This window comes from Budorcas taxicolor, chromosome 13 (genome assembly GCF_023091745.1).
Source record: "Budorcas taxicolor isolate Tak-1 chromosome 13, Takin1.1, whole genome shotgun sequence".
In the NCBI taxonomy this organism is placed as follows: Eukaryota; Metazoa; Chordata; class Mammalia; order Artiodactyla; family Bovidae; genus Budorcas; species Budorcas taxicolor.
In genome coordinates this window covers 61,416,236-61,436,383 of record NC_068922.1, presented here as the reverse complement: position 1 = coordinate 61,436,383, position 20,148 = coordinate 61,416,236, and the positions used below count along the sequence as shown (strand labels likewise).

General features: G+C 42.6%; 1 protein-coding gene across 3 annotated transcripts in view; it reads right to left on the bottom strand.

The window, feature by feature from the left end:
• TM9SF4 (transmembrane 9 superfamily member 4) overlaps window positions 1-20,148 on the bottom strand; it is a 53,113-nt gene that overhangs the window by 25,630 nt on the left and 7,335 nt on the right. Inside the window, exons 1-3 of one of the 3 annotated variants that reach the window (XM_052650660.1) lie at window positions 8,111-8,278; window positions 7,027-7,143; window positions 1,941-2,040 (exon numbers count right to left, since the gene is read on the bottom strand). In XM_052650660.1, coding sequence (XP_052506620.1) covers window positions 1,941-2,040; window positions 7,027-7,143; window positions 8,111-8,116 — 223 coding nt within the window. In that variant the 5' untranslated portion in view covers window positions 8,117-8,278. Of the gene's footprint in view, window positions 1-1,940; window positions 2,041-7,026; window positions 7,144-8,110; window positions 8,279-20,148 lie in introns of those variants that run through there. The other 2 variants (XM_052650661.1, XM_052650659.1) reach the window with 2 other exon arrangements.

Below are 20,148 nucleotides of genomic sequence, written 5' to 3'. Positions count from 1 at the left end.
CCTGAGGCAAGTGACTTCACCTCCTGTGGCTCACTTCCCTTGTCCATGACAAGTGGATTTTAAGAGTAGCTACCTCAGAGGGCTGTTGTGAAAATTAACTAAGTTAAAGCACAGACAGGCTCAGAACCCTGGCTCATTGTGAGAGCCATGTAAGGACTAACGGTGATGATAATGATGATGAAGAGAACAAGGCTTGCAACCCAACAGGCATTCGCTCAAGGCTGTTTCTGCTCCATTCAGGGAGGACAGTTAACTTTAACTGAATGATGACGATGTGTGAGAGGCTGGGTCAGAAGTGGCAGAGAAAGACAGAGAAATGTAGGACATGATCCCATTGCTCAAAGAGCCTCTGGGCCACAGAGGGAGGCACTACACAAAGATGAAATAAGATACAGTGTGACAGGATAAGTTCTGTACACTCCAGTTTCCATTTCCATGAGGCAGGAACATTCCCTAGCTTCACGGAGGTTCAGGTCACCTAGTATCACACTGAGGTGTGCCCAACTGTTGAGTTTTGGGCTGTGGACAAATCCACACCAGCTCACGGGAAGGGAGGAGCTGCTCTGAGGGGTCTGGAGGACAAAGCAGGTCAGGATTCCTGGTAGCAGCAGGGTGCTGGGAACATGGCGTGGTGTAGAGAGAAAAAAGGTTAAGCGGGACTTGCTTAGTGGTCCAGTGGTTAAGAATCCACCTGCCAATGCAGAGAACGTGGGTTTGAGCTCTGGTCTGGGAAGATTCCATGTGCTGCAGTGCAACTAAGCCCATGCACAACTACTGAGCCCACACTGTAGCGTCCACGAGCCGCATGCAACTGCTGAGCCCACGTGCCACACTGCTGAGCCAGGGCACTGCAACCAGACAGCTGTCCCCACTTGCCGCAACTAGAGGAAGCCTGCGTACAGCAACAGAGACCCAGGGCGGCCAAAAGTGAATAACAAGGGATTGATTCTAAAAAACAGGAAAAGAAGGGTATGCAGCAGGTGAGCAGGAACAGCCTGGGCCCTAAGATCAACCTCCGTTCAACAGCATCAGGGGAGACTTGGGGACTGGTGGTGTTGCCTGGTTTAGGTCAAAGTCTGCCCCAGCTGGCCTGGGATGCCCAATACCCAACAGGAGGTACAGACACTGGCTAGAGGTTCTGGAAACATCAGAACCATGTTCAGCCCTGACAGAGAAGGCGGCCCTTTTAGGGGCTTGCTCAATAACCAGTTCTCTCCTTCCCCCTCCCTAAGCTGTAAGAGAAGAGGAAAGTCTCTTCATTTTCTCAAAGTCGGTGGGGTGGAGGGACATCCTTCCAATTTTTTATCTCCAGGACTTAAAGTGAGACAGGCACAAAATACTAATAATCATGTCCTCAACAGAGTCCTCCAAACATTTTTTCTTTTAAGCCTGAAATTCTACCAAATGAAGAATTATTTGAATTAAAGTAAAATGGCTGCTATTTATGAACACATATGCCAGACACTCTAGTGGCTGCTTCACACATTATTTGAGGCAAGGCCTGAACAGCTTAGCAAGAACTATAGTGATGTCTGCTTCTATCAAGGCCGGAGATAATCACTCCCTCTTAATTAAAAGGAGAGCACGTTACAGAAGCCATGAGAGACAGAAGGGGATATCTGGAAATCAAGAAGAGCCAGTCTGAACAGTAGCCAAGGGCTCCAACTCTGAAGCCTGACTACACAGATTCCAAGTCCAGCTTAGCTATTAATTTATAGTATAACCAGTGACAAGTTACTTAATCTGTAAAAACAGGAATAAATACAACTACCTCCTTCAGGATGTTGTGAAGATTAAACGAGCTAATATATAAACAAACTATGTAGAATGGCGTCCAGCACACAGTATGTGCTCTCTAAGGGTTAACTGCTATTATCATTATGAAAAGATCTGAGTTCCTCTTTGGGACAGGGTAACAGCAGTGCCAGAGAAGAACTTACCCAGATTCTCTGCCTTGTAGGTTATTTTGTTGGGCTGGCAGAAGGGCAGCGAGTAGTATTCGTAAGGTAGCTGGGTGCGAGAGCTGGTGAGCTTCACAGCCTGGTGGGAGAAGAGAGGCCATTATTCCTCAACCCAGAAAACAAGGGGACTTTCTACAATCCTCCCTGGTACCCACTCATCTTCAGTATACTCAGTATTATTATCTAAAAGGCAAACTAACTGCAGCAGACACAACTTTGGTATACTATAAATATACTCTACAATTCTGAATTATTTCACAGCTCACTAGTTTCAGACTGCATTATAGATTTTGTTTAAAATTACAACCAAATCCAATATATACTCAGAGTCCTTAACATGTTGATATTCTTTGACCCTATAATTTCACTTCTGGGTATCTTTCCTAAGGAAGTAACTCCAAATGAGGGAAAACACTTCAGGAACAAAGAGCTCACTCTTCATTCCTAACCACAGTGGTCTTCTGCCTCTATTTCCTTGAGCCTGACCCGTCCCCTCCGCCTCCAGCTTGGAACCCTGCTCCTCTTGGCTTGATTCTGGCTCCTTCTCACATTTGCACGCTCAGTCTCTTCAGTCGTGTCCGACTCTTTGCGACCCCATGGACTGTATGTAGCCCACCAGGCTCCTCTGTCCATGGGATTCTGCAGACAAGAGTATTGGAGTGGGTTGCCATTCCCTTCTCCAGGGGATTTTCCTGACCCAGGGATCGAACCCCTGTCTCCTCCTGCACTGTAGGCAGATTCTTTACTGCTGAGCCACTGGGGTTTCAGCTGAAATTCTTCACCTTTGAGTCCTTTCCTAATCATCTTACCAAAGGAATTCCCTCACTTCCTCTACTTCAACACTCCTAGTTATCTTTGTAGCATGTCTGATAAAATATAATTATTTGATTTTTTTTTTTTCCCCAAAAGAAATCAGCCTCCCCTACTGGAATTTAAGATTTAAGGTTCATGAGGGCAAGGACCGTATGTATCTTGCTCACCTATGTAACCACTGTGCCTACAGATCTAGGCATATAGGAGGTGCTCACCAAATGTCTGCACAATGGAAAACGAGAGGAAAAAAGCGGAAAAACAGCTAAAAGCTCCATTATGGGAAACTGGCCAATAAATCATAAACTAGTCATTCAATTAAATATTATGCAACCATTAAAGATAAAGTTTAAGAAGACCATGAAGGAGAACATTAAGGAACTGATGCAAGAATGTAGCTCTGGAAACAGTGACAGCCACAGACTACTCCCCAAATCATGGATAAAATAGAACAATCAAAATGCTGCAAAAAATAAATTTTAAATGCAACTAAAATTATCTTTGCTGTTTAGACTCTATTGACCATTCCTTATACACCATCTGAAAGTATAAATAATTTTAAAAATCCAGGTCCAGTCCTTACTTAAAACTCTTGTTTTGGAATTAGGAATTTTTCTAATTTTAAGAGAGCAATGTGGTTTTATAACACCTCCCAGCTGGATATGGAGTAGTACCCCACATTCAATGACTGTTTGTACAAAGAAATGTAAAAATAATTATACTAAATGGGACAAATAAAGTCAATAAAAAAATTCAGGTCAGGTCTTGCCTACAACGAATTTAGAAAAACCCTGGTTTCAGAGCTTTTTTAGATGTTGGATTGAGAACTGGGGGCCTCTATGAAGCATTTCATAAATTGCTTGAAGCAAAATAATCAAAAAGTTATTATCTGTTGTAACTGCCTATTATTTTGTGTCTCGTAATATTCTCTCCTCCTGGACAATCAAAAAAGAATCCACATTACAAAGAGACAGTCTCACCTTTATGTCCCCTCCCGCCCTCTCTCTTCCCACCCACACATATGTTCTCACACACCCAGCTTGGCAGGACTGAAGCCAGAACCACCCAGCCTTCCCCACACCACAAGCTTTGCTCTGGAGGGGGCTTCTGGCTAAGGCACTGGGAGGAAGGTCCTGCAGTGGTGAAGAGCTAGGCTCTGAAACTAACCCTATGTCTCTATCACAATGTGTCCTTGGGCAAGATGTTTCACTTCCTTGGGCCTCAGTTTTCATAACTGTAAAATGTTCAGTAAATCTCTAAAATATACAGTTATCTGCCTCAGAGGGCTCTTGACAGGGGCATCTTGAGCTAAGCCACGCATAATGCCTGGCATGTTACTTTGATTATTGCTCCCCAAAATTACAAATGGACTTCCAAGGAAGAGGGGTGCTCACAGAAATGCAACACATGGAATGGTGCCTTTGCTTGTTACACTACATAGTTCCAAATGCACTTTCTAACAGTAATTCATCATATGTATTTACCCACCCTGCCAGGCTACGTACTAGGAGCTGGTGACACAGCAGTAACCAAAAAAGATAAAATTCCAGCCCTTCTAGAACTTGATTTGTGATAGTTTTCGATTTTCCACAAATGTATCATATTTTTAACCTCTAAATCAGTTAACTCCCCCTAGATAATGCAAAGTTGCTTGAATCTAATGCCCCAAGTAAGCATGACATGTAGCAATTTATAATTTTCCAAATACCCAAAATGTGGTGGCAAACAAAGGCATGTGTAGTACACGACAGCGCGTCCCAGCCCTTCAGGACCCTCTGGTCTTCTGCTCTCCCTTTTGAACACCGAATGCTTAGGATGAAAACTGTATTTTCTTACAAGCTCTCTGCTTTGCTTTTGCACAGATCAGTAGAGATGTGGTTTCCCAAGAACACAATAATGAAGTAAGAAATGTACATTTTAGGAGCAGAATTTATTTTCATAACTTTATAAATTTTGCTAGCCCTTTTTACAGAATTGCTAAGGATTTGAAGGACTACTAAAAATTTCAACTATTTTGCCTATGGGGGACTGATATAGTCAAGAAGCTGGGGGTTTATGGAAGTGTGAGAATGCCAAGTATACTAGGCTGTAAACACTGCACAGAGAAAAAGACTAAGAAAAATATCGAGAAGCATTAGGAGCAGTTGTATTTGGGTGATGGCTTACTCCTTGGAAGGAAAGTTATGACCAACCGAGACAGCATATTAAAAAGCAGAGACATTACTTTGCCAACAATGGTCCGTCTAGTCAAGGCTATGCTTTTTCCAGTGGTCAAGTATGGATGTGAGAGTTGGACTATAAAGAAAGCTGAGTGCCGAAGAATTGATGCTTTTGAATTGTGGTGTCAGAGAAGACTCTTGACAGTCCCTTGGACTGCAAGGAAATCCAACCAGTTCATCCTAAAGGAGATCAGTCCTGAGTGTTCATTGGAAGGACTGATGTTGAGGCTGAAACTCCAATACTTTGGCCACCTGATGCAAAGAGCTGACTCATTTGAAAAGACCCTGATGCTGAGAAAGACTGAGGGCAGGAGAAGGGGACGACAGAGGATGAGATGGTTGGATGGCATCATCGACTCAATGGACATGGGTCTGGGTAGACTCCAGGAGCTGGTGATGGACAGGGAGGCCTGGCGTGCTGCGGTTCATGGGGTCACAAAGAGTCAGACATGACTGAGCGACTGAACTGAGAGAGGAGTTCCTTTAGCTGGGAGCTCTGGTACAAGGCGGCAGCCCTCCCTGGTGGCTGGTCCTCGCGCCTTAACATAAGACAGCTTTGCAGGGCCAGCCACTGCAGTGCCAGAGTTTTCCAAGGGACTCTGCTGTATCATAGTTCAAGGTCTCCCTCTGCTCAGTCCTGCTTCCCTCATTCCCTCTCAAGTGCCGACCCTGAGTGCCTAGACAATAAATCTCATGTAGCAAAGCTCCACCTTAGAGTTTGATTCTGGGGAAAACTAAATACAAAAAGGTCCACCATCAACCCCCTGCCCTATTTGGGGCTTTGAGAATGCCACTCAGAGTCTGTTGTTATAGGAGACATTACCCAAGGTGTCAGACTGTCCACTGCCCCTGATCAATCATATTTTAAAATGACTCTCCCATAATCCCTGTCACAAGTGACTGACACGGAAGTGGGCACCTAAGCTGAAGAAGTGAGGTGGCCTGGACTCTGATTTAGGACAATGCTTTCCAAACCCTAATCATTCATGTACTGACTTGCCCTATCTACCTAACATTTATTCTACTATTTGCTTGGGTATGATTCATTTTTAGATAAATACACTCATTTAAGAAACAAACATTTTATCGCAATTAAAAATGCAAAACCAACGATAGTCATGAAATCATGAGCTGAAGTAATCGCTATATTTTATAGTATAATTAAAAGAAAACAGTTATTAAAATATATTTGTCAGCAACTTAAAATTATCTCATATACCACCACTCAGATATGCAGTGCATAGTTAAGAAATACTAAACCACAGAATCCTGGCAGAAGCTAAAACTGAAAAAACAGAATCCATAATAGGCTGCGTACACACATCTGATATGAATTATGCAGAGAAAGCTGGTGACAGAGAGGAGGATGTGCGTGCACGTGTGCACAGTCGCATCTGACTCCTTGTGACCGCAGGGACTGTAGCCCGCCAGGCTCCTCTGTCCATGGGATTTCCCAGGCAAGAATACTGGAGTGGGTGGCCATTGCCTTTTCCAGGGGATCTTCCTAACCCAAGGATTGAACTCGAGTCTCCTGCTTGGCCGGCAGATTCTTAACCACTGCACCACCTGGGAAGCCCAGAGGAGGATGGAACAGCCCCAAAAGGGAGGCAGAAACATCACTGAGGAGGAGGCAGGTAGAGAGACAGAGACACAGAAAGAGAGACAGAAAGACACAGAAGTAAGTATAGGAGAAAGACATGGAGACACCTGTGAAAGTGAAAGTAGAGAAACAAAGACACCAAAAGAACCAGAAATAGAGCCAGAGCCAGAAAGAGAAAGAGAGAGAGGAACACAGAGAGAGAACGCACAGAGTCCCAGAGGGAGACGGAGAGCAGGAGATCCTGGAACTGCGGGGCCCCGGGGGTGGGCGGGGCGGGGGCGGACTCCTTCCAGCTCTGAGCCAGGGACCCTCTTGCTCTCAGGCTGACTGGTCTGTGATCTCTGCAACCACAGGAGGGACATGACCGCTCACTGTGCTCCTGCAGCCAGGTCCCTGGCCCAGCACAGAGGCTTCCATAGACCCGGAACACACTTACCTTGATCTCAACAGGATCGTTCTGGTGGAAGTTGATTGGTGCGACCCCAGGAACATAGAAGGCTGCTGTGTCACACGTGAGTGAGAAAAGCAGTAGGGACCACGGCAACCAATCCTGCTTGGAAGAAGAGAGGCAGCAGTCAGACCAGAGGAAAGAAGTGAACAACCCTCTGCGGCACCCTCATGTCTGCTGCAAGCGACCCCATCTTACCTCCACTCTGAGAAGCCTGAGCACCTCCCCAAGAACTGCCATCCAAATGCCCCCCAAAGTGATACAAGGCAGATTCTGCACTTCCAGAAATGAGCCACAGACTGAGCACGGTAATTAACATCAGGGCAAACTAACACAGGAGCCAGGGCTCCCCACTCCTGTAGCCATGTTCCTGTCACTGTTCCACGTGTATCACTGTCCCACAGGCCAGTGGGAGACAAAGCTCACAGCGCCCTGTTAATTCTGCTTCTCTACACAGCAATGGGCTCCCGGTGTCAGGAAGCTTGTATTTACCAACGTATTTTTCTACAAGCCATCTCCTGACCCCACCACCTCCCATATTCCATCTTGACTCCAGCTACACTGGCCTTCTTACTGTTTCTTGAGGGTGAGCCCTTCTGCACCTTCCGGGCCATCACCTTCACCGTTCCCTCCTCCAGAATGTCCTTCCCACAGATGCCTACCTGGCTCATGTCCAATCCCTTATTTCATTCAGGCCCCTCTCAAGTCCTCAGAGAAGCCCCCACTGACTAGCTGTCTAAATGGCCTCCTCACCCAGTCTCCTCTAACGTTGGGTAAGAGTTTTTTAAAAAATAACTAGATTTTAATACATTTTGAAAAAGTAAAACATACACAGTAAATAATTCAAACAGTAAAAATGGGTACAACAATGAAAAACAAATCTTCCTCCTTCTTCAGCTCCCCACAGACAACTGCTAGCACCAGTTCCTTGAAAATCCCTCTGGAGATATTCTGTGCACGTACAAAGGGAAGCATTCAGAAGTATGGGCCTGCCTTGATACAACAACAACAACAAATAGACTTTTATTCTTTCTTTCTGTGACAGAAAGCCTACTGACTGTGGGCTACTTACCAGCATCCAACCTCCTCTCCATCAAGTGGAGGACTTCCTCTGCTTGAACAGTCATCAGGAGATTCCAGCTCTCTCTCTTTGCTAGGCCTTATGGGGCAATCCTTAGACTGTGCGTGCTTTTGTGCGAGAGAATAAATCCTGTCCTTTTCTTTTCCTCTAATTCCTCTCTGAACCTGAATTCCAGTTAATAAAATGCAAGAAAGACAAATCCTGTACTACTGGCATATAAACTGTCATCCAAAAGTCAATTAAAAATAATAAGCTAACTCTAAATTTTTGAAAATGATGCAGAAAACAGGTAATCCAGATACCATCAACAAACCACAGAACAATTTATCTTAGAGGAAGAATCAACAGATGAAACATAGCAAAGGATGATTTCCATAATATGCCAGATTCTTAATATTTTTGCAACCAAAAGCAATTCAGAAATTTGGTTTAGAATTAATGACCATACCAAGATCATACTGTTAGTTTTAGCTATTAAAATGCCACTGCTTTGATCTTCTCATATGGCTGGAGGGATTATAAACTGAAACATTTTTGGGGGGGCAGTCTGATACTCTGTAACAAAAGCCCCCCAGAACTGGACACTCTTTGACCCTGCTAGGACAGGAAACGCGAATTAACTTCTTGGACAACCCAATACTAGATATGTTCAGAAAAATATGCCAAAACACCAAAATGTACATAAAAGAATGTTCACCCCAGGATTATTTAAAATAGTGAAATAGTTCATAACTTACAACAGTAAAATATCCAATATTAGTGGAATGGGTCAAATTATGGGGTATCCTTTTATGTAGTTATTAAATAGGATGATGTATTTTTTCAGTAGGAATATCTGAGCTTTAGATTTAAGTAGAAAAATTAGGGAATAGAACCCTGCTCAGCAAGATCTGCTCCGCTTTTTAAAGTTATGTTTGAGAAAATGAGGCAATGTCTTCCTTTTCTGTATATCTGTAACTGGGCTTCCCTGATGGCTCAGATGGTAAAGAGTCTGCCTGCCATGTGGAAGACCTAAGTTTGATCCCTAGGTTGGGAAGATGCCCTGCAGGAGGGCATGGCAACCCATTCCAGTATTTTTGACAGGAGAATCCCCATGGACAGAGGAGCCTGGCAAGCCACAGTCCATGGGGTAGCAAATAGTTGGACATGACTGAGCGACTAAGCACAACAGATCTGTATTTTCCAGTTCTTCTTAGGGGATTATACAAATTTATACCAATTAAGAAAAATAATGAAATAAATCAGGCAAAAGAAAACATCACTGTTCCAAATGCCTAGGTTAGAGCCAATTCTAGCTTGGTATGGAAGGAACTCCACCTGCTGGCTCCAAGATGTTTTTCCATCAGCAGCTCCCACTGTTTCTTTCTAAGCCTTCAGGAAGGCCCTAAGGTTGTCCCTGTCTTTGGAGAGCAGACTTGCCCAAGTGAGGCTGCCTTCAAGGGCTTTGCTCAGGGTGTTTCCGACACTTGCTCTTACCTTATTCAGGTCCTACCTACACTCGGAGGTCCCGTGTAGGTAATGTTTCTTCCTTCAAGAACTCCTCAGATCTCCACAGGGGGAGTTATTCTCTTTTTTCCTTATTTTTTAAGGCTTTTTGTGAATATTTCTATCACAACACTAAAGGCAAGAAATTGGAAACTACCCAATACCCAAATGAACTTTCACATCTATATATGTTCAAAGACGGCTACTTAAGTTACTTGACAAATATTTAAATCTGTACTTGTTTAACACACCACTATTAGCACTTTTCGTGCTGTATTATGGTTTAAGTATCTGCTCTCTCTCCACCTACATGAATCACTTGTCTGGCTTTCTTGGTAGGACTACTCGATAAACTCTTATCAAACAAGCTAATAATAAGCATCAAGCAACCTCTGATCTATAAAAACATAAAATCGTTCATTCACATAGAGGTTGAATACTATGGTTCTTAACTTAGCTATATCCCCTTGGTAACTGATTTTCAAATCTTCAAATTTAAGGAGTTTGTGGTACCTCCCACCCATCCAAGGACCTACACTGAGACTCTTTGAGACATCTATTATGTCCATAGCCTATCTGTACATCTAAGATAGTGGTTCTCAACCATGATGCACATTAGACTAACCTGGAGAGTAAACGGATTAAATTCAGAATCAAAAGGCACAGAGTGGCTGAATGGATTAAAAAACAAACCAGCTTTACACCTCAAGGAACCAGGAAAAGAACAAACTAAGCCCAAGTTAGAAGAAGTAAGGAAACAAGATTAGAGTAGAAATAAATTAAAAAGAGACCTTTTTAAAAATAGGGAAAAAATAACAGAACTGTGTGGGTTTTTTGAAAAGCTAATACTGACAAACCCTAGCAACACTGAGGAGAAAAAAACTCAAAATCAGAAATGAAAGAGACATTACAACAGAAGCCTAAGAAATAACAAGGATAAGGTTCTATGGAGACCGTTTATAGGTCAACAAATTGAATGAAACGGAGACTGAATCAGTAATCAAAAATCTCCCAGCAAAGAAAAGTACAGGACTAGATGGCTTGAAAGGTAAAGTCTAACAAACATTAAAAGAAGAGTTAATACTAATCCTTGAACTCTTCCAAAAATACAAGAGGGAACACTTCCAAACTCATAAGATGAGTAGCTCCCTCATACCCAAAGCAGACACAGACACCACAAGAAAACCAGCTATAGGCTATAGGTTAGTACCCTGGATGAACACAGATGCAAAAATCCTCAACCACATGCCAGCAAATTGGACCTCACACCTCACTAAAAGTAGCGGACACCAAGATCGAGTGGGACTTAATCCCACCATATAAGGATGGTTCAACAAATGTAAGTCAATCAATGTGATAAACTACATTAACAAAATGAGAGGGAAAAAACCAAACTTTTCAACAGACTCAGAAAAAGCATTTAATAAATTTCAACATCCATTCATGCAACCACATGGAACATAGCCCACCTGGCTCCTCTATCCATGGGATTCTCCAGGCAGGAATACTGGAGTGGGTTGCCATGCCCTCCTCCAGAGGATCTTCCCAACCCAAGGATCCAACCCAGGTCTCCCACAGTGCAAGCGGATTCTTCACTGTCTGAACCACCACGGAAGCCCATAAAAGGAATTTACCTCAATACAATAAAGGCCACATATGAAAAGCCCACAGTTAACATCGTTATTTCTTGCTAATCAAAAATATATGTGTTCTACCTCCTACAGTGCTGGTGGCGGTGGGAATGAAAACTGGTGCACTCACTATAGGAAACAGCATGAAGGTTCCTCAAAAAACTAAAAATCGTTTCCTTATGATCCAGCGATCCCACTCCTAGATACATATCCAGAAAAAGACTGTAATTCAAAAAGATCCATTCACCCCTATATTGACAGCAGCACCATTTACAATGGTCAAGACATGGAGGCAACCTAGGTGTCTACTGACCGATGAATGGATAAAGAAGATGTGGTGTATGCACACACACACACACACACACACGCATGCGCATGCACACGCGTGCGCACACACACACACACAGACAATGGAATACTACTCAGCCATAAAAAAGGATGGAATAATGCCATCTGCAGCAACATGGATGGGCCTAGAGATGATCACACTAAGTGAAGTCAGAAAGAGAAAGACAAATACCATACGATATCACTCACAAGTGGAATCTAAAATATGACACAAGTGAACATATCTACAAAACAGAAACAGACTCGCAGATACAGAGAACAGACTTGTAGCTGCCAATAGGGAAGAGGGAAGAAAGGATTGGGAGTTTCCCGCTGTACCACACAGGAAACTATATTCAATAACCTGTGATAAACCATAATGAAAAGGAATATATATGTATAACTGAATCACCCTGCTGTATAGCAGAAATTAATACAACACTGTAAATCAACTATACTTCAATAAAATTTAAATATATATATATTGGAAAAGACTCTTGAGAGTCCCTTGGACTGCAAGGAGATCCAACCAGTCCATTCTAGAGGAGGTCAGTCCTGGGTGTTCTTTGAAACGAATGACGCTAAAACTGAAATTCCAGTACTTCGGCCACCTCATGTGAAGAGTTGACTCACTGGGAAAGACTCTGATGCTGGGAGGGATTGGGGGCAGGAGGAGAAGGGGACAACAGAGGATGAGATGGCTGGATGGCATCACCGACTCAATGGACGTGAGTTTGAGTGAACTCCGGGAGTTGGTGATGGACAGGGAGGCCTATGGGATCGCAAAGAGTTGAATGGGACTGAACTGAACTGAACTGAATATATGTGTGTGTGTGTGTCTGTGTTCTAAATTTCCCTTCCTAGGAAGCTCAACACCAGACTTGCCTTATCTGGTAACTGTCAATTGAGGCCAGGGCAGATGATTATAATCTCTTATGGCTATCAAGCCAATTAAATCTAAGAAGTTACTCCAGTTCTTTTGTAACAGAGTCCTCTAATCTTAGCAGAGAGACACTGCCCGTGGGAACTGAAGGGCTCCATGAGACCTCAGGTTGCAGAAGAATGAAAAGCAAATCCCGAAAGACTTCAATATACTTTTATTCCAAAGTCTCAAACCAATGGAGCAAGCACACACAAAAAAACCAACCAAACAAAAAGATGAAAAATACTCACCTTGGCGGAAAACAACATTAAAAAGTAACAGGAAGTCACAGAGTCACTAGCCACCTAAAAGTAAGTACAAGGCACTGTGGTACAGCCTCTTCCATGTGCCAAGTCCCCGCTTTGTGCTCAGCACTTTACAAACACTGACTCACACCATTCTCACAACTACCACTACCTGGGGATTTCTATCACCATTTCCCAGATGACTGCCGGTTAACCTGAGACCCAGAGATTATATAACTTGCTCAAGATCAGAATGTAGAGAAACAGTATGCTCTTTTCAGGAAGGTGAGCTGCATTATAAGATGATGCACATGTAATGATGACAGTGATAACAATGTCAGCTAACATTTGCTGGACACTGACCATGTGCCAGGCACAGTTCTAGGTTCTTTTCATGCAACAACGCAATTAATCTTCAAAACAACCGTATGAGGCAGAGACTCTTACTGTTCTCATTTCAGAGATGAAAGCAGTCTCTCTCCAAGGTCCATGCTCTAACCAGGACAGAAAGGATTTCACTACACGGAGCACCTACTATTTGTCAGGCACTGTGCCAGCCTCACAGAATGCACCCCCACGAGCCAGTTGGGGGACAGATAAGTCATCAGCCAATTGCAATGCTAGGTCCCAGTTGCTATGGAGGGCCTAGTCTCTTATGCTAGCAGCCAAGAGGCTACGGAGTACACAAGAGCAGCAACAAGCCCGCCCAGTCTTGGAGGGGTGTGGTGTCAATCTAAGCATTCAAGTCTCCTCCAAAGGAAAGGAGAGAGGAGGAGGGAGTGCTGCATAAAGAGCGAAACACAGGGACAAAGGCCTGGGGGCAACCATAAGGAGTTTTTGGCAGGTGAGGTGTAGGTTGGTGCTACTGGAACTTTGATGTACATATAGATCACCTGGAGGCGTTGTTAAAAGGCAGAGTCTGATTCCGCAGGCCTAGAGGTAGTGGTGGAGAGTGTATTTCTTACAAGCTCACAGGTGATGACAACACTTGTAGTTCATGGATCATTCTGTGAGTCGAAAGCATGAATAGGTCTGTGCAGCCAGGAGGCTGGAAGGTACGTAAGGGATACATCACACAAAGCCACACTGAGGAGTCTGGGCTTTGTCCTTTGTGCACTGGAGAGACTCTGAAGAACTTTAAGGAGGAAAGGAGTATCTGCAGTTGTAAAGATTACTCTGGTAACCGAGGACGTGTATGTGTTTGGGGGAAGGGTGTATATGTGTCCAGCACACTTCTGTTCCAGAGACATTGTAATGTTCAGCCCTAGATTTGACAACTAACAAGGATAAGTGAAGTCACCTATAAATTCTTGGTCAAATGTGAACAGAAGCAGCAGCCAGGCTGGGGAGCAGAAATGGTAGGCAGTGGTTCTGAAACTTGAGCAGGCAAGGAAATCACCAGGAGGGATTATTAAAGCTGATTCCTGGGTCTAACCTCCCAGAATGTCTTCTTTGGTAGTTCTGGAGCAGGGCCTGAGAATCTGCTCTTCTAATAAGTTTCCAAGAGATGCTGGAACTTGTCTTGGGATCACACGTTGAGAACCATGGGTGCAGTGGAAAAAGCACAGGCTCTGGGGGTCATACAGGTATGAATTCAAGTCCTGACCCATCACCTCCCAGCTGTGTGCCTTTGGGCAAGCTTTTTAAACTCTGAGTCTCAGGTTTCTGATTTGTGGGAAGAAACTAGGAAACTAATACTCAACTCATGGCAGGGTGCTACAGTGACAACGGCAGTAAGGACTAAGGACGGTACACATTCAGTGTGCTTGATAAGGCAGAGTGGCTTTGCTCTGGGTTGCACTGGAAGGCAGGACCAATGAGCACACTGCAAGGAGGAAGATGTAGGCTCATTCTAAGGAAACTTCCAACAAGAGAGTTACCTAGCTAAGGAAAAGGCCACTGTGACTGTGAAGTGATTGTGAAGTCACTCAGTCGTGTCCAACTCTTTGTGACTCCATGGACCGTAGCCTACCAGGCTCCTCCGTCCATGGGATTTTCCAGGCAATAGTACTGGAGTGGGTTGCCATTTCCTTCTCCAGGGGATCTTCCCAACCCAGGGATCAAACCCGGGTCTCCCGCATTGCAGACAGACGCTTTACCCTCTGAGCCATCAGGGAAGTAAGGAAAAGGCCATAAGCAGAGCTAAACAGAGAGAAGCAGGTGACAAGGAAGGAAGAGGACGGTGATATCCCTACCCTAGTGAGGAAAGTGAATCAGAAGCCTCATGACCTCCCAGGAAACTCAAGAAATTCATGATTCCTTTGAAACTATGTGATGTTCCACCAAGTCAAGCAGCCTAAAGGTAGAACAAAACAAGGCAAAGTTCCAACCCGAGTTGGGTTCCTTAAAGATATCTCTTGAAGAACCTGAAAGTGAAAGTATAGTCGTGTCCAACTGTTTGTGACCCCATGGACTGCAGCCCGCCAGTCTCCTCTGTCCATGGAATTCTCTAGGCAAGAATACTGGAGTGGGTGGCCATTTCCTTCTCCAAGGGGTCTTCCCAACCCAGGGATCAAATCTGGGTCTCCTGCATTGTAGGCAGACTCTTTACCATCTGAGCCCCAAGGGAAGCCATAGGGGGTCACATAATCCATGAGGCCAGAGAGGGGAAGTGACATGGTCACACAGGCAAGTTGTCTGCAGAGTAAAGAAGGTCCAGCTCTACCAAACCTGGCAGAGCTGGGTGATCAGAAGTTTGTCCCCACTGTGCGAGCCATGCTCAGAGATAATTTTAGGTCATGATTAGAGGTGTCCAAAGAAGAACTTGATGCCACAGATTAACTGCTTTTTATCTCCCTTTACCCTCCTCTAATTCTTTTCTTCTCCAATACTACGCCTTCCTGTCCCTCCCCCAATTCAATGGTTTTCTACTAATAACCAAAGCACTGTAGTCAGTTTCACAATTATCTTTTACTTCAGGATTATTCTGAAAAAAAAAAAAAGTGAAGGCAGACTAATTTTACTAAATATTAAATATAGAGCTACACAACCTGTTCGGCACTGAAGAAGACAGGAAAGAAATGTACAAATTGAAACAGGAGAAATATTAAAAGAAAATATACTTTAACACAATCTTGATATGAAAAGTTTTCTAAGAAGAAAACAAAATCCAGAAGCTACTGAGAAAGAGAATATACAGAAAGGAAGAAAATGGAAAAAAAAAAATTCATTGTAAAAAAAGACAATTTGAATGAAAATATTTCGCACACACCTGACAAAGGACTAATTTCTTCAATACACCAAGAACTCTTACAAACCAATAAAGGACAAACAACCCCAAAGAATAAGAACGGGCAGTTAAAGAAAAAAAGGTTCATATGGTCAGACACAAGAAGATGCTCAACATCATTCAGAATCTAAAAACTGCAAATGAAAATAATGACATCTTTTTTACCTATCAGAGTCAAAAAGTTTAAAAAAAATCTGAATACACTAGATATAGATAAATTTGGGGAGAGCAATTTAGCACAATATACACTTAAGTGGGAGGCAGGATTATTACTGAAAGACTGCCAACATAAATTATTAAGTAGAAAATAAAGATGCACATCAATGTATACTATAATCTCATTTGTCTAAATAAATTTTTTAAAAGAATGTACCAAAGCCGAAGATATCACAAGAAAACGAAACTACAGACAGATATTCCTCAGGAACACAAATGGAAAAATCCTTAACAAAACATTAGCAAACTGAGTCTAGCAATACAGAAAAAGGTTTACATATCATGGCCAAGCGGGTTCTAGCCCAGGAATGCAATGTTGGCTTCATATCTGAAAATCAAATAATGCAATACATCGTATAAATAAAAAACAAAAACTATACAATCATCACAATTAATGCAGAAAATGCACCTGATGAAGTCCAACACATATTCATGACAAAAACTCTAAACAAACTAGGAATAAAAAAGAACTTCCTCAATCAGATAAATGGTAGCTTTGAAAAACCCACAGCCAACATCATACTTGATGATGAAAGACTGAACGTTTCCTCCCAAGATGAGGAACAAGGCACGGATGTCCACTTGTGTCATTTCTAGTCAGCACTGCTCTATAAATGCAAATAATACACTCTACGCTAAAGTCATCCAAATTAAAAAGAAAAAAGTCCTTTTATTTGCAGATCACATATCTTGTATCAAGAAAATCCTAAGGAATCCACAAAACTACAACTAATAAACAAGTAAGACGAGGTCACAGACTACAATATCAATTAAAAACTACTTGTATTTTACATACGAGCAACAAACAACCCAGAAATAAAATTAAGAAAACAGTTTCATCTACAGTAGCTTCAAAAAGAATAAAGTATTTAGGAATATGCTTTTAAAAAGGAGTTGTATCCTGACAACTATAAAACATTGCTAAGAAAAGTGAAAAATATCTAAATAATTGGAGAGACATTCCATACTGAAATGGAAGACTCAGTACTGTTAGGATAGCAATTCTCCCCAAACTAACCTATGGATTCAGTGCAATCCCTATCAAAATCCCAGCAGGCTTTTTTATTGAAACTGACAAGCTGATCCTTAAATTTACCTGGAAACACAAAGGACCCAAAATATCCAAAATAACTTTAAAAAAGAACAAAACTAAAGGATTTATTCTACCAATTTCTAAGCAATTATAAAGCTACAGTAATGAAGACACTGTGATAAGGATAAGCATAAGAGGCCAATGGAACAAAATTAAAAGTCTGGAGATAAATCTTTGTATTAACAGTAAACTGACTTTTAACCAAGTTGCCAAGGCAATTCAATAGGGAAAGGGCAGTCTTTTCAACAAATGGTGCTTGCACAATTTGGTAGCCATGTCCAAAAGGAACCTGACATCATGTACAAAAATTCACAAAATGGATCATAGATGTAGACAGAAAAGCTAGCAAAAAAACATTTTTATGTCCATAAAACATCTACTTTTAAAAAAGCAGATTATTTTTTTAAGTAGATTTTTTTAAAAGTAGACGTTTTATGGACATAAAAATGTTCTGGAGAAATATTTAAAAAAATCAGTACACCTGATGAAGGGATAGGGGATAGCTGAGTGACTTTCTTTTCATTTGTAACATTTATGCTTTTTTCCATGTACATGGATAACCTATATTCAAAATAAATACACTGACATTTTAGGAAGGGGAAGGTTTCCTCTGAAAGCATTTGGGCAAGTTCCCCTGAAGATGGGCAGAAAATGGCAGCTATAAGCTAAGAATGATGCCGTGGAGATTCTAGAGCCAGGTGTGTGATCTGAACCAGACCAGATCAGTCATTCTTAAACTTGGGAAAGTGTTGCAAATCCCTCTGAGAATCTTAAAAAAGTTACAGAAGCTGCTCCCAGGAAAAAACACTCCAAAATGCAGAATATGACATTATGAGTCCAAGGAGATCAAAGACCTAGAAGTTGACAGGCCCTTGATTAAAGAACTCTGTACTGGATCCCATTTCAACTTTTTGTGACTATTTGACTTAATTACCTTTGTAGCCCTTGACCGCTTGACAGAGGATGTTTGACGTGTATTTCATTTCTGTAAGGAAATTAGGAAGAAGCAAAGTACCTGCTTCTTGTGAAATCCCTTTATATCGTCCTTTAATTTTTAACTGATCCCCAGAAACTCTCACATGAGACTGTCTGGAAAGTCAGTTAAGTATTTAGCAAACATCTGTTGCATGTTCAGACCCATGAACAGAGTGGGAGTCACAGGAGAGGTGAACCAGTCCATTCAATGTTATTTGCTTTACGTGGTTTCCAAGTCACAAAACTGCAGAGGTAGGATGTCAAGGAACAAGGGGACGGTAACCTAGAAGCCCTTGTATTGTAATCTAACTCTCCATCTCAGGCAAAGATATGGGTGACTGGGAAAGTTATAAAGCTCAAGAGACCTAAGAATCAAGGTCTTGCCCTCTCTATCTATTTCATTCTTGGGGGTTGGGCACACAGAAAAACTTCTCCCAAACAATAGCCAAATGAAGAACTATTAGGACCCAAAAGTACCCTTCACCCCTCCCAGCCAACTCTGCACCACCCAGTTTGAAAGGTATGAACAATTAACTTCTTCCAAAGAAAATAGGAAGTTTCCCCTGAGAATTGAAAATTTTTCATTTACTCATATTCTCTGTGGCCAGAAGTTAACCGTTTGTTTTCTGGAGCTCTCTGCCTTGCTGCCTTCTTTCCCATAAATAGCATCTGAGTATAGAGCGTGGCCAATCTGAACAGCCTTCCAGATTCCTATTCCATGCCCTTCCTGCTGCAAAAGCTGCACTTCCCTTAAGAGTAAGCTAGATTCTTCTTTTTCCTTTTCAAAGATACAATCATTATTTCAAGATCATTCAGTAACTGCTCCACAGATTTGCAGGGGTGGGGGAGAAGAAAGAAAAAGACTTTGGGGCAGTTTGCCAACACTTAACTGAAATCAATTACCTAATCAGTTAAAGCTCCCTAAGAATTCAACCATACTTGAACGAAAGCTAATGACAGCCAAAGACCACTTACCAAGCAGCATCCATGGAGCTAAAGACCTCAGGAAGAAAAACAAACAAACCCAGAACCAAAATTAGCCACAGGAGACTGAAAATGTAGCCTTTATTTCAGAGCCCATAGACACTGACTACTGGGGTGCTGCTGCTGCTGCTAAGTCGCTTCAGTGCAACCCCATAGACGGCAGCCCACCAGGCTCCCCCATCCCTGGGATTCTCCAGGCAAGAACACTGGAGTGGGTTGCCATTTCCTTCTCCAATGCATGAAAGTAAAAAGTGAAAGTGAAGTCGCTCAGTTGTGTCCAACTCTCTGCGACCCCATGGACTGCAGCCTTCCAGGCTCCTCCATCCATGGGATTTTCCAGGCAAGAGTACTGGAGTGGGGTGCCATTGCCTTCTCCTTCTTCAGGAATAAAATGGAGCTAATTCAGAGAGATGGGAATACCAGACTACCTAACCTGCCTCTTGAGAAATCTGTATGCAGGTCAGGAAGCAACAGTTAGAATTGGACATGGAAAAACAGACTGGTTCCAAATAGGAAAAGGAGTACGTAAGGCTGTATATTGTCACCCTGCTTATTTAACTTATATGCAGAGTACATCATGAGAAACGCTGGGCTGGAAGAAATACAAGCTGGAATTAAGATTGCCGGGAGAAATATCAATAACCTCAGATATGCAGATGACACCACCCTTATGGCAGAAAGTGAAGAGGAACTAAAAAGCCTCTTGATGAAAGTGAAAGAGGAGAGTGAAAAAGTTGGCTTAAAGCTCAACCTTCAGAAAATGAAGATCATGGCATCTGGTCCCATCACTTCATGGGAAATAGATGGGGAAACAGTGGAAACAGTGTCAGACTTTATTTTTTTGGGCTCCAAAACCACTGCAGATGGTGACTGCAGCCATGAAATTAAAAGACGCTTACTCCTTGGAAGAAAAGTTATGACC